At 39.7% G+C, this 15,831-nt stretch overlaps 1 protein-coding gene across 8 annotated transcripts in view; it reads right to left on the reverse strand.

Moving 5' to 3' along the window:
* The window catches only part of CEP170 (centrosomal protein 170), a 2,077,048-nt gene that overhangs the window by 514,153 nt on the left and 1,547,064 nt on the right, over positions 1 to 15,831 (reverse strand). For all 8 annotated transcript variants that reach the window (XM_044058284.1, XM_044058266.1, XM_044058311.1 and 5 more), the window contains one exon: positions 6,113 to 6,248. In XM_044058284.1, coding sequence (XP_043914219.1) covers positions 6,113 to 6,248 — 136 coding nt within the window. The remainder of the gene's footprint in view (positions 1 to 6,112; positions 6,249 to 15,831) is intronic.

The raw sequence follows: 15,831 nt of genomic DNA on the forward strand, positions 1-15,831 counted from the left end.
TAGGAAGGCATTCATAACCCTATACTCCTAAGTTCTGTTTCCAACATTTCAAAAACATATTACTGGCAGATCATAGATTGTCAGATATAGTTAGGCATAAATGTTTATTCTCATTTCGTAGGGGACAAACACTGGGTCCCCAGTTTAGTCATTATAAACAATAGCTAGAGCCGACTCGATGGAAACAACAGCTTATGATTAGTGGGGAACCTCTATATGGATGTGTTCCTTGTGGACATTGCACCCAATGTCCCAGTGTTGCTAAGTCCAAGCAATTCACAAGTAAAACATGTCCTTAGTATACAATATTAAATTTCTAGCCAACTGTAGTAGTGATTGGATTATATATTTAGCAACATGCTCATGCTCAGCAATCTACACTGGACAGACATCTCAGCCTCTTCGCCTACGGATCACAGAACTAATTAGTGACATCAGGAACAAGAGACTTTCTAATGCTTTATATAAGCATTCTTTGAAACACAGCACTGCACACTTTAGATTTACTATTATAGATAAAATTCACAGAGACAGGACCAATAAAACTGGGTGGTATACTATTTTACATCAGAGAGAGACAGATTGGATTATTAAATTTGGAGGTCTGTTTCCTCCAGGGCTTAAAGAGCAACTGTAATTATCCAATGAGAGTTTGGTTATGGTGACCAGGATGTATATAAAGCATTGCTATGTTCTAATTATTTGTTATTTGCACTGAGAAAGGCTATTTCAGCTGAAACCGGTCTGATGAATTAATTTCCAGTGGGGTACAGTATTTGACTCTACCCTTACGGTGTGTTGATTAAAGTTAATATTTGGATTCCACACTTTGTGTGCTGGCCTGTGTTTTTGGAATACAATTGACTCTTTTTGGGCCTTTGCACCTGCCGTACTTGCAAGGGTTGGTTTATTATGGTCTGATGAGATCAAAGTTGAACTTTTTGGCCACAATTCCAAAAGGTACGTTTGGCTCAAAAATAACACTTCGTATCACCAAAAGAACACCATCCCCATGGTAAAGCATGGTGGTGGCAGTATCATGCTTTGAGGTTGCTTTTCTTCAGCTGGAACTGGGGCCTTAGTCAAGGTGGAGGGAATTATGAACAGTTCCAAATGCCAGTCACTTTTGGCCCAAAACCTTCAGGCATATGCAGGAAAGATGAAGAAGAATTTCACCTTCCAACACGACAATGACCCCAAGCATAGATCCAAATCAATAAAAGAATGGCTTCACCAGAAGAAAATTATAGTTTTGGAATGGCTCAGCCACAGTCCAGACCTAAATGCAATAAAAAATCTGTGGGGTGACGTAAAGAGGGCTGTGCACAAGAGATGCTCTTGCAATCTGACAGATTTGGAGCGCTTTTGCAAGGAAGAGTGGGCAAATATTGCCAAGTCAAGATGTGCCATGCTGATAGACTCCTACTCATGAAGACTGAATGATGTAATTAAATCAAAAGGTGCTTCAACAAAGTATTAGTTTAAGGGTATGCACATTTATGCAACCAGCATATTGTATGTTTTTTTTTTTTTTTTATATTTTTCTCCCAACAGATTTGTTTGTTTTTCAATTGAATTGTACAGGTTACAGATCACATTAAAGGTGGGAAAAGTTCTGAAATTATTTATTGTGGTCTTTTTTTTATATCACAAAAACCTGGCATTTTATCAGGGGTGTGTACACTTTTTTATATCTACTGTATGTCCAAAGTCTGTAAACGTCTAACCCTCTTACTTATTTTTTTTTAAATTAAATAGAAATTCAGAAGAATTATTAATTATCTAAACAAAATACATAACTGGAGAGAAAGTCCACATCACAGGGCATCTGATCTCTACAAGAGCACTAGCTGATTCTTTTGATAGAGGACATTAGTGACTAAATAAGAAGCAAGCAAGCAAACTCTCTAAAAGTACACATAAAAGGATAATGCTAATAAGAAAATATGTGGCACTTATTACTGTCAATACAAAAAGGCCAAAAAGTGATGACCTAGAGAAGCACAAATGAGAGAATACTGACCCTGAAAGGCAAAAAAAAGAGTTACCAACAACAGCCACTCCTCCTCACTATGCTTTCACTGCACTCTCTCCCCCTCCTACTTCTGATTTTACTTATGCTTGCATGTTGACCACACCTCTGCTACCCCTTTGCATCTCTCCTCTCCTCCTATGTCTGCTACTCTTGTCACACACACTGATTTTATTCTTCATGCTCTTGTCTGCTCCTGTGCTTCCCCTTGTGCTGTCTGTCCTCCCTTTTTCCTACTCAGGTAGTTAATCAGGATTGTAGTATAGTTCCTGCTTTTGTTGCCTTTGTGAATGTCTGGCATGTCTCTTCTATTGCACTTTTCTGACATGTATATTTTAGCTGTATAAGAATTCTACTGTAAAGTATTATTAATTATCTCGTAACTTGGAGCTTTTCTCCCAGGCCTCTGCTGAAAATGGGACTCTAGGATCCCAGCCAGACTTTCCTGGTAAACAAATGTCAAACAAAATAAAATAGAATAAATAAATAAATAAAAAGCCTCACTCATTTATAGCTGCTATCTAACACCAATGGCTTAAATGTGAAAGCCATCAATGTTGAAGAGATGTTCCACTGCTGAAACATCTGACCGAGATACTGACATACCTTGGTAAATGTTTTGCTCTCAGAAAGAACAGTTGTGTAAAATCTTACCGTAACCACAGGTGTCCTTCTCTTTTGTGTTGCAGTATTCTTTACATATGAGTTATCTTCCACCCTATAACTCAATTTCTGGCCAGTATACAAAAGTTTTTTGCCCCTGCCAGTATGTGGGACGTCACACGTATGCTGTGACGTCAGCCATAAAAGGATGTCAACACGTACCATCTTCAGAACAAGGAAGCCCCATGAGGAATAAGGTTCTAAGGAAAACAATAAGTCATTCAGGGAAGAGACAAGTTGCAGGGGTAAGGCGAGAGGGACAGAATACTGTAACATAGAAAAGGAGGACATCTATGGTTATGTTAAGATTTTACACAACTGTTCTACGTCCTTCTATTCAATGTCGCAGTATTCTTTAAATATGGAAAAGTGCCACAGCTTAGATGGAACCTTGGGAATGGAGAATAGCTCTAGCAAATCCCACTCTGGACCTAGAAATAGTGTCCAACTTGTTTTTTTTTTTAAACAAACATTTTTATTGAAGTAAGAAAATGATAATTTTTAACAATAATATAAACATCATGGATACAGTTTTCAAACATAAAAAACAATGAAAAAGACAAACTACAACTATATACACTATTTACAGAGGTCCAAAACTGATAAAATTGTAAAACAATAACAAAAAGTTTGCATAATAAACATCGGATAATTCAGAAAGTGTTAAGAGTCTTTACAAAAAGTTTCAATGAGAAAAGAAACCTTTTTTCCATGGATTAACAAAAATTCTCAGATTTATTATCACTTCTTTCATTTTGGTTTCTCTTAAAATCACTTCTTGTCCAACTTGTAATGTTTGGCAAAGGTGTGCACAGAAGACCAAGTAGCAGCCTTCAAAATGGAATAAGTGCTCAGGCCCTTAAAAAAAAGCCCCTGAAGAAGCAACAGATCTAGTGGAAAGGGCTCTGACAGAAGTAGGCAGAGACTTACCATGTTGTGTCTTTTCTTCTTTTTCCCGGTTAGGGGTCGCCACAGCGGAACTCCGGTCCGCTAATGATTGGCAGTAGATTTTTACGGGCCGAGTTGCCAGTTCTGATGCACAACCTTCAACAAAGGTACACCCATTCACGCATGTCTCCATGCAGAAGACGCTCTAGCTGAGAATCAAACCGGACAGCGTCTTACTGGAATGGCAGCAATGCTACCGCAGCACCACCACCGCAGTATAGGCAGAGACTTACCATGAAAATCATAAAACACAATAGCCTTAGAATTCCAAAATGAAAATATTTAGAAATGGGTAAACCTAAAGCCCTGGGATGAAAAGACACAAAAAACTGATCTGACTTTCTCATACCTTTAGTCTTGTCCAAGTAAAATCGAAGTTACCTATGTACATCTAGATTATGCAAATTCTTTTCACTAGAGGACTGAGAAGGAAAAAAGGTTGACAATTGGATAGACTGATTAAGAGCCATCTCACGCATCACTTTAGGCATGAAAGATGGGTTGGTTCGCAAGTAAACAATGTCCTTGTGGAAAACCCAAAAAGGCAGGGATGCCATCAAAGTCTGAATCTCAGAGACCCTCTAGCAGAAATCAGAGCAACCAGAAGCACAGTTTTCCAAATGCAGAACTTTAGAGAAGCTGAAACTGTGGGCTCAAAAGGAGCCAGAGTTAGCTTCTCTAGGACATAATTAAGGTCCCAAGAAGATGGAACTGGTTTCCTGGGAGCCTTAATATGTAGTATGTCTTTAAAGAAAAGCTTAACCTCCAATCAGCAAGCTAAAGGAGGTGATAATAGCAGACAAGCAGAAAGAGCGGAACAGTGGACTTTCCCTGAGGAATACAATAAGCCACCTTTAAGTAGTTCAGAAAGGTAAGAGAATACTACTGGAATGTCCTTCTGTTAAGGCACCAGATAAAAAATCTTCTCCATTTGGAAGTGTAAGATTTCCTAGTATTAGATTTCCTGGCTTCTTGCAAACCCCCAAGCACATCCTGAGAAAAAAAAGTGCCTGAAAGGGATCAGACGTTGATTGCCCACAAGGTAAGTTGTAATGCTGACAGATGTGGATGAAGCAGGGATCCTTTGTCCTGTATGAGCAGATCCAACTGGTGAGGCAACTTGTAGTGATGGCCCTTGGCTAGTTACAGAAGAGGGAACCAATGCTGTCTTAGCCAAAAGGGAGTCACCAGCAAGACCTTTTGTTTGTTCTGCTGAACTGTCAGTAAGACTTTCTGAATGACAGGGAAAGGGGATGCATAAAGAAACATCCCTGTCCGTGAAAAAGAAAGGGTGTCCACCTTCCAAGCCACAGGATTTGGAACCCTGGCACAAAAGAGAGGACATTGTCTGTTTTGAGGGGTGGCAAAGAGGTCCAGATGTGGAGTACCCCACTGGTGAACCAGATCCAGGAACACATCTCTGTGAAGCATCCCTTCGTGGGAGTGTGGTATGGACCTGCTTAATGAGTCTGCCACAGAATTTTGAGCAAAGGGTAGGTAAACTATGAAGAGTTACCTTGTAGTGAATCCCTAATTCCCATGCTTTGAGAGCTAACCTGCACAGAAGGTAAGATTTGGTGCCACCTGCTTGTTTATGTACCAGAGGACAGTGGTATCGTCTGTAAAAATCTTTAAAATACCTGGTAGGAAGAGAGGATAAAAAGTCTACAGAGCTAGAAGCAGAGCCCTAATTTCTCTGATGTTGATGTATTCCCACTTCTAAGATGGACACCAGAGACCCTGAACCTTGAAGCTGGCAGCAACACATGAAATCCAACTACAGACCGTATACCTTCCAAATGGCAGCAAAAAAGTTCTGAGGTTGGTACGTGTGGACTTCCTTTTAAGGCTGCCATGTCAGAGTATACATGCAACATCCCACATACTGGCAGTGGCTAAAACCTTTTGTATACTGGCCGGACGTCGGGTCGTAGGGTGGAAGATAACCCATATGTAAAGAATACTGCAACACTGAAGAGAAGGTCATTTACAGTTATTGCAGAAAAAATCTTATGATAAACTGAAAATTAACAATAATGAATGTATGGGTGCACGGATAAATACAATATTTCCTACAACAAATGTGACTGTGTCTAGGGGCCCTACATGAAAAACAAATAGGTATTAAGCATTTGAAGTGTAGCATTAAGTTTTATCAACAAATTTCAAGCAGCTATGGCAAAATAATATTTCTTGTTATGAACTGATTCACCTTAAACTACAACCAGTTACAAGACAGTATACTTTACAAATAAAATATGCTCACTGCAAGACCAGCAATTAGCAGACAATTTATGCAATCTTCTATACGTTTATGAACATGTAGCTACAAAATGATTCTGATATAACTGACAGAGTTAGTTATTCTAAGATTTGAAAACCACTATGGAAATAAGCATAGCAGTTTTATTTTAACTTCCAAAATAAAAACAAAATTAATTTGTTATGATACATATCACTAGTGCTTGCCTTTTTCTTCAGTAGCAAATGCCTGTGAGTCGGACCGCAAATCGGTAAAGTCATGTCCGATGTGATTAGCAGCTAAGCTGGCCCACTGCGAAACCCATCGAGGGCTACTGGAAGGGCAACACCCATTTTGATTAATCTGGAAAAGGAAAACATATACATTTCCATGAATTTTTTCTACATAATCTATAACCAAAGTATAAAATATATAAAGATGGGGTACGTGCATTTCTGGTGGAAAGGAGACAGAAGGCCTAGGAGCATGTAACCATACGGAATCATGACACAAATGAAAATCTTAACTACTACAGTAATCTTGGTAATATTAGATGTCCGAGGGCATCTTATTTAACTAAGCAATTACAACAAATACTTTTCAAACTACAAGCATAGTGCATCACAAGGATCTCAAAGCAGCTACTCCCAGAAAGAGGGAAACGGTCTCTACCCTTCTCGTTTTATCATTATAAGAAGGCAAAGAAAGCTCTAAGGAGCCGGCTCCAATCTGGAAACATGAAGGTAGAGCCCAAATTATTTTTTTTAACTAATGATCACAGCTAAAATGACTCCAGGAGCTTGAAGAATTATGGCAAATAACAAAAAGGTTAACTTGCCTGCTATGCTATCCAACAGCTTCAGTTATAGCATGAAATTAAACACTTAACGCATTCAGGCCTTGAGTATCTTTACTATTTTTGTTCTAAAACAGTAGTATTACTGCACAAAATTTAAAAAAAATAAGAAAGAAAGCAAACCCTGTCTAGCAGTTGGTGCAGAGGTGTTAGAGCTGTAAGCAGTAATTCTGTGGTACAGGGTTTGATTCCCTCAGCCCTCATTTCCTTACAGTGTGGCCTTGAACAAGTCATTTAAACAGACATTGCTCCCAGATCACCCCTGAAAAAGGACTGTGTGTCCAGGGGGCCTACATGAATAACAAATAGGTATTATTATTAAACCCAGCAAAACAAAAGTTATGTACTTACTATAATTTTAGATCCACGTTGTCTCATTTTCAGCTGGTTCAACATTTTGGTTGTCAGATCCAACCTCGGCACCTTCTTCCAGAGCTTTGGATTTGAGGCTCTGACTCCTCCCCTACCCACAATTCCCTCCTTCTACCTAAATTACCTCAGATTGAATTTGCTGACGCTTACTAACCACTAAAGAAAAAAACAGCTTGATAAGCATAAAAACTCCTATACAATAGGAAACAACAGCTTACCAAGTATGCCAAAGTAGGGCAATGTGACCTAAAACAGACAGGGTCTTGTTTGAGGCGTGCCCGAACATCAGAAGTTTGTAGATAGAAATGTGGAAGGGGGAAATAAGTTGGGATGTTGAACTGGATGAAAATGACACAACATGGATCTATCATTATGGTAAGTGCATAACTTTCACATCAGATGATGTCTATTTTCATCCAGTTCAACATTTGGGACAAATTCCCAAGCTGTCTAAAGGGATATGGGTGGTATCAAGGAAGGACATTCCTGAAAATGGTAGAGCCAAAGGATGTGTGAGCTCTAAACTACACATCCACTTAGTAATGAGATATAAATGTATGAACCATGGACCAAGTTGCTGCTGCACAGTTGTCATCAATTGGAACTCTTTTTATGAATAATGAATGCTATAGCAGTAGCAACTGCTCTAAGGGAATGAGCTTTTGTTTTTGAGTGCAGACACAAAGTTTTATATACAAATGAAATGCCGTCCGAAAGCCAGAGATCTTAACTTTTGATGCATGACTTCCCTTTTATTTTGGAAAAGGAGACAAATAATTGATAGGATTTTCTAATATCTTTCATTTGATATAAGTAAAATCTGATGTCTGTGATCATCTAAGGTATAAAGTATATACTCTCCATTGTTAGAGAAAATGGGGGGGGGGACTGGCAAATCAATGGATTAATTCAACTTTGCTTCAGATGAGACCTTTGAGAGAAAGGTAGGATTTGTTCTCAATGACACACCGTCTTTGTGGAAAATGAGGAAAGGTGGCTTGCATAAAAACACTCAGAAATTCATTTAGCAGATGCAATGACAATTAGGAAAACAGTCTTCCAAGAAAGGTACTTAAGGTCAGCTGGTGTTGCTGGCTCAAAAGATTTTTGAGTCAAGGACTGAAGTAAAATAGTGATATCCCACTGGGGAATTGGGTCCTGAATAGGAGTCCTCAGCAAAAATAAAGTTCCTTTGAGAAAAGTTTTAAATATTCTAAGAGAAGTAATGAAAGTGTCATTATGGCCTATGTAAAAAATTTGAAATGACAGCCATTTGAACATTGATGGTAGAAAAACTAGATCCCTGGTGAAAAAGTTCTGAAAGAAATTACAATATCGATAGGATGGGGGTAGAAAAGGGTCCAGTCCTTTTGAAATGGCCCAAATAGAAAATCTTCTCCCTTTATCTTTACAGGTCTTTTTGGTTCATTGGTTTTGAAAATAAATTATGTGAACTACTGGAGAAAACAGTCTGGCATCTTTGGCTATTGTTAAAATTGGGGAACCATGCTGTTAGCTTTAGGACTTGTAGATCCAGTAAAGGCATCCCAGGTGAGCAACTCAGAAGATCCAGAGTGGGATCCAGCACCTAGGATGGGTGAAACAAATGATTCCAAAGGAAGCAGGACCAAACCTGTCAGGGCCGAACAGGGCAACGAGGATCACCTTGGTCTTCCACATTGTGGATTTCTGTACGAATGTTGTCAGGAGAGATATTGCCAGGAATGCACAGAGAAAACCCGGGGGCCAAGTGTGGACAAGATGGTGACTGTCCATGTGGAGGGATGAGGCCAAAGTAACTGCTGCATTTGTTGTTCAGGTAGGAGGAAAGGAGGACCCAGCAAGGTTGGCTCCAGCAGCTGAAAATCTCCATTGTCACTGTCTGTCTGACAGACCACTCATAAGGTAAAAGGACAGACCTATTCAGCTTGCCTACTATTGTACATGTTGTCCCAGGAAAATGCAATGCTAGCAGAAGGCGATGGGAAGACATCACCCATTGCCAAACAGGCACGGCCTCCTGGCAAAGTGGACATGATTGTGTTCCTCGTTTTCTGATGTACCATACCACTGACATATTGTCATTTGAAAAGATATCACATCCTTGGGTAGATGGTCCTGCAATGCTACAAGGACTGCTCTGATCTCCAAAACACTGATGTGAAGTTTGGTCTCAGTAGGTGACCAAGCACCTTAAACCATCTCCCCCTCAAAATGTCCTCCACCTTAGAAGGAAGTGTCAATGGTTACTATGGCCTTGGGTGTCAGTGGGGAGAGGTTATCCGCCATGTTATAAATTTTTGCACACTTGAGTGAGACACTTTCTGGCATGGATGGGATGTAGACTCTGTGATCACTGGATCAAAAGAGTCCACTGCAACACACTCATGTTGTATCTTGCCAATGGGACTAAAGTGATGGCAGCGGACATCAAACCTAACAAACAAAGAATCCATCTTGTTTGAAGACATGGATGTTGAACTACCTGAGAAGCCACCAGTGTTAATGACAGCACTCTTCCTGTTGGGAGTTTGGCAATTTGTTGAACTGTACTGATCTGACATCCTACGAATTATGTATGTTGAATAGGGGGGCAGTTTGCACTTTGCATGAGTGACAATTATTCCTAACTGATTTGTAAGATGGAGTAGAAATGCTTGATGATGTAGCAATAGATCCCAGGAGGTAGCAGCTAGGACTCAATCATCTAGATATGGGAAGACATGAATCCCTTGCAGCTTGTGAATGAGCTGCTACCACTGCCATAACCTTAGTAACACCTGGGGATGTAATGATACCAAATAACAATGCTCTGAACTGGTAATAACAGGCTCCCAGAGAGAAATGGAAAAATCTCTTGGATTGTCTTTGAATTTTTATATGTCAATCAGTATCTTGCAGATTTAGAGAGCACATCCAATTGCCCTTCTTCAAGAGAGGTGTAAAGGTGTTATGGACTGTACAGTGCCCATCTGTAACTTCGTCTGTTTGAGAGACTGCAAGAAAAAAGAACTCTGGCAGGCACACGTGGACCACAAAGCAGTTGCAAACGAATCCAAGGCACAAAGAGAAGTTGTAGTCACTTTTTATTTGCAGAAAAACACAATGAAATAAGCGCTTTTGTCATCAACTAATGGAGACTTCAACTGCTTTGTGGTCCACATGTGCCTGCCAAATTTCTTTTTTTCTTGCAGTTTGCATTTCTGGTGTATTTTTAGCGTTTGTTTGAGGAACTGATTGAGGTGGCTGGAGACCAATATTGGCCTGAAGTCACCTGTTTTCTTTGGTCTGGGGGAACATGCTGGATGACTTTTTTCAAGCAACTCTGAAACTTCTGTTACTGCAGATTCCAACTGATTGGGAGGAGTATCAAGAATTTTTAATCTTTTCTTTGGAGGATAAAAAAGGGGTATGGTTAAGCCTATAGCGATTATCCTTCATACCCATGAATCTGAAATAATGATTTGCCAGGCTTGTGGGTGCAAAGTGATGTTCCCCCTGACTGCCTCCTGAGTGCTTCAGCCAGGTAACCCTCCAGGGGTGCTGGTTGGGTTTCTCAATGATGGGACTACAGAAACTCTGATTCTGCAGTCTGCCTCTGCTTCTGGGATGGTATCCATTCAAGCTGCCTTCTCCTCCTCTTCTGCCTGGCAGGGGGGAGTCTATCCCCAAGAATGTCAAGGTCAAAATCCTGCAATTTCCTGAACCACATTTTCTTACTTCCCCTTTGATTCCTGGAATAGGATCTTTGTGGAGTGGGGAAATGGATTCCTATGGCAAAAAAGTACTGTCATCTTGCTTAATCCTGGTAAGCATCTCTTTAACCTTGGGTGCAAAAAGAGTGGAACCATCAAATAAGGCATTAATAAACACAACTTGAAGCTTTCCATGAAATTGCATAGCTGCATCCAGGCGTGGCGACACATAGTAATGCATGTATTTGTCCCGTCGGATGCATTGGATAGCAGGCGCATGGCTATATTAGAGTTAGACTGCAGGGTAGATATTTGGGTGTCCACTGTTTTTTGGACATCCGAAGGCAAGTTACCCAAAACACACTTGGAATTCATCTTGATCAAGTCTCTCTGAAAATGTGTCAAGTGTCTGAGGTAATTCAACTCCAAACATTGCTGAAACATAACCCTTTTTCCTAATCTGTCCAAAGCCCTTGACTCTCTGTTAGGGGAATGGACAGGAAAAACTTTACTCAGCCAGTTCTTTCTTTTTGGTTGCTTTGAACACTATGACATCTACTGGAGGTCCTTTTGACCAATACTTCTTATACTTCTGAGCTGCTAAAAGTCTGTCAGCTTTTTCAGGAATTGTCTCTAAAATATCAGGGTCTTTCCATGCCTTCTGTCCCATGAGATCTACAAGTCTATCTACAGGAGGAACCACCCAGGATGCAGATGAGCAAAACCCAAAAGATTAGAGAAACATACACTCATCCTGAAGAGGAGTTTTAGTATACCATCTCCCCTCTTCTGCTTCATCAATTTCAGGATGTCCCAAAATTTGAGTTTTCTGGGGGGATCCTACTTCCTCATCCAAATCTGTGCCCTCGGTGACGGACTCAGGAGAGGAATCTATGTGCTTCCGCTTGGACGTCTGTTCCCTTTCAATATGTATCTGGTTCTGGTGGAGACAGGCTGGAATAAGATTGCGAGTTTGAGTGTAGAGTGATCTCAAAGCCTATGGATTCTGACTGTCCATCTCAATCTGAATCGGAGGCATAAGGAACAGGTTCCACTGAGTGTCAAGAAGGATGTGAACTTGGTGCACACAGCTGCCTTCTTAGACCAGTCAAGGCCCCTTCCACAGCCTCACAAGCCTACATTCCAATTGGAGTCAAAGAAGCACTCTATCAACGGACTCAGGAAGCCTCCCCACTCCAAACGAAGTAGGTTCCGAGTAGGACCTCAGATCTGAGCTGTCCAATGCTGTGGAAACAGGTTATGAATACTGAACTGGAATCAGAAAAATGTGATGGGGTCCATGGGCCTGTGCACAGGCTTCCCCTCAGGGATGGCACTGGCACTGGGAGGGCTTCCAGTTGTTTTGGAGTCCTCAAAAATTTCCTCATCATTCAGTTGACATCCATCTCAATGAGACTTCTGGTGGACTGGATCAACTTCAACAATGAAGCTACCAATGAGGGCCTAGATGGTCATTTGTTTTTGAGGATCGATGAATGAATCCGAGGGTTCACCGGCTCTGGAGAAAGAGTAGCTTGAGGGGACGGGGTTTGGACCAGACTGCCTTGAACTTTTTGGAATTAGACCCATTAGACCACACAGATCAGGCTACCTCTTTCTCAAGTTACTGAGGCGCTTCTCTTCTGATTTCCTTTCATCAGCCCTTTTCTCTAAAGACTTTTCTCTGTATTTTTAGTCTCATCTTTTTCTTTCTTTTCTTTGCACTGGGAGAAGCAAATGGAGGTTATTATTTAGGAGACACTGCAGAAGCGGAAGACCATGTATGTTGAAGAAGCAATCCTTTAATAATAATAATAAGTTTTTCCCTACTACCCTTTACAAATCAACAGCAAAAGGCAGTACAAATATCACAGTTAGCTTGTAAATGAGCTGTACCTAAACAATATATACACAAAGAATGGGAGTCTTACGGAGGATCCTGTGTCCACAGGCTTACCACTTTTTGAATACTGAAGATTTGTCTAACATCAGATTATTATCAAAATATGAGAATCTATTCCAACACTGATTGATTACTTGATATTAAATTTACAACATAAAGTTTCTGATAAAGGAAAACTTTCATACATACATAAAATTATCAGACAAGAAACTTTTTACAGTGTAGATTCATACTGGAATTATTTCACTTCTATTAATGGGGACCCACCAAATCAACAAGATAAACAATATATATTGTAATCTGCTTATATTACTACGTCTTCCATTGTCTGGAGACTTTATACATGGAAATTTTTACATAGATCTTTTTATACACCTTTGATGACGAATAAAATAAATAATAAAGATAATTTATGTAAGAGATGTAATGTAGAAATTAATGCTGACTGGGCTCATATGTTTTATGACTGTATAAAATTGAAAGAATACTGGAAGTCAATTAATGAATTTTTGCAGGCTCTTTTTACAGATAATTTCATTATTTCTAAATCTCTTATATTATTCAACACACCTGTACCTCAAAGTGTTAAAAAGGTTAAACTTCCCTTGTTATGGTCTATTCTAGCAGTGGCTAGGAAAATAATAACTAGAAATTGGATTTCAGATGCACCTCCTTCGTTCAATGAATTTAAAAATGTTATGAATATAGTGTGCCATATGGAAATAAACACAATTAGGACAAGAACAACTAGAAAAACATCTTATTATATTGTATGGGATAATTTACAAAATTTGTTAAAAAAATTCTAATTTCAATAGCACGGTATTTTAGTTTAATTAATTGATCTGATTGTAGTGGATGTCTTTGTAAATACTTTAGTTGTTTTGTTGAATATTATAATAATACCTATTTTTAATTACTTGTATAAAATTGTTATGATATTTCTCTTATATGTTAAAACAATAAACCTGTTTTGAAAAAAAAAAAAGATTATTATCAAAATATTACTGTATGACTTCTACAATAATCCAAACCACGTCTAACAAAAACTCTATTATTTCACTACTAGCACACACACACACACACACACACACACACACACACACACACACACACACACACACACACACACACACACACACACACACACACACACAAATACTGTACTAGCCTAACCTAAAATGTATTCTAACTATAGAACTATCTGGAAAATTCGCAATACAAAGAAGGAATAAATGCTTAAAAACCTACAAGAATCTAAACATATCACTACCTTATGCTATGCTAACACTGCAAAAACATTAAAGGAAGGAGTCGAGCAGGGCAAACAAGAAAAGACTTTCACTTATCGTGATTAGACTTGAAGGAGCTCTCAGATAAAATGTCCAGACAGAACAAGCGGCAAAACGAGATCTGAGGTAATTAAGATAGAAGGAGGGAATTGTGGGTAGGGGAGGAGTCAGTTTCGCAGATCCAAAACTCTGGAAGAAGGTGCTGAGGTCAGATCCAATCGGATCAGACAAATCAAACATTGAACCTGAAGAAAACAGACAACACCGGACACAAGGTTACCAAACAGTGACAGTATAAGCATCTTTCAGCACCCATCTCTAGTTTTCACCTGTACTAAATGTAAATATGGGTATTAACCACATCCTCAACACTAACCACAGTACCATAATATGACTAAAGCTAAAAGAACATGTACAGTGTCTCTCTCATAAATGACTTAAAAGTGAAAAGCTTAAATACTGCCTGTAGAGAAGGAATGATGTCCCCCTTAACCCCAACCCTTTCCTTCCTTTCTGCATTCTTGAAAAGGAAATAAAAAAATAAAATAAAAAAAGAGCATATCAACACTGCCAGATTATAATGCCTTCCACACATTTAGGCCAGTTACTTCACAGGTAGGGACTAAAGGTGGAAGTGTCTCTATTTATATCAAAGATAAATATACTTCAAGGCTGGTCAAACAGGACAATGCCCTTGAGCTGATCCATGTTCAAATCACAACAGGCAAAATCCAATACCACTTCCTTGCAAGCTACAGGTCCCCCTCTATGACCCAGGAAACCCGTACCATGTATTTAAACTTATTGGAAACACTAACCATCCAACCCAATACCATATTCATAGGTGACTTTAATTACCCCAATATTAACTGGGAATCCTATACAACATCAAACGTACATGCACAGAGATTCCTGGACTTTGTAAAAACAAACTCCCTGGACCAGATAGTTGATACACCAACCGGGGTGCAATCATACTGGACCTGGTCCTCACTAATATGGGAGAGCGCTGCACACCCCCTACTGAAATGCCTTCCCTGGTAAGATCAGACCACAAAATGGTCTCCTTTTAAGTAAAAATAAAACCTGGACCCCCAGATAAACTTGGAATATTCAGGAACTATTTAAGGCTAACCTCCTGCTATTAAGGGAGAACCTGGCAAAATTTCAAGCCCCCATAAACCCCGAGAACACTGTTGCTTATGCAGAACTGTTCACAAAAAACCCTCACAACCATGTTAATAGCCGCATAGAAGGCAGCTGTATCCACCAAGAAGTACAGAATAACTCAAAAAACAAGCTACCCTGGTGGAATCACAAAATCAATAGGCTGTATAACAGCAGGAAGAAAATCATGGCAAAAATTAGGAGGTGCAGCACCCAGCAGGATAAAAGCATTTTCATCAAACTAAACAAACAACTCAGAGAACAAATAAAGTCTACCAAAGGCACATTTGAGGCAAGTTTGGCCTCCCAAACCACGGACAACCACAAAAAAGAAGTTATGTACTCACCATAACGTTCCACGTTGGTAGTCCATCTCACCCTTCATTTTTACATATGGGTTCAGAGCCGATCCTTGGCTCCGACTCGGATGATTTTCAAGCTCAAAGACTTCTGGTTGGCTCGTGGCTAATCAGGTATCCCATGGTGCACCAGTGCAATCCCCAGATCTTGTTTGCTGCTCACTAGCAATAGAAAGAGATAGAAAGAAACCCTTAACCAACAAACCAATACTAAAGGGTCACCAACCAAGAAATTTATAATATTACCTCCAGATCTTCCAGGATGGGGGCAGGAGGGAGGGTTGGTTGGTAAAAATGAAGGG

The sequence above is a fragment of the Protopterus annectens genome, chromosome 1.part2 (genome assembly GCF_019279795.1).
Source record: "Protopterus annectens isolate FY-2018-M chromosome 1.part2, PAN1.0, whole genome shotgun sequence".
In the NCBI taxonomy this organism is placed as follows: Eukaryota; Metazoa; Chordata; order Ceratodontiformes; family Protopteridae; genus Protopterus; species Protopterus annectens.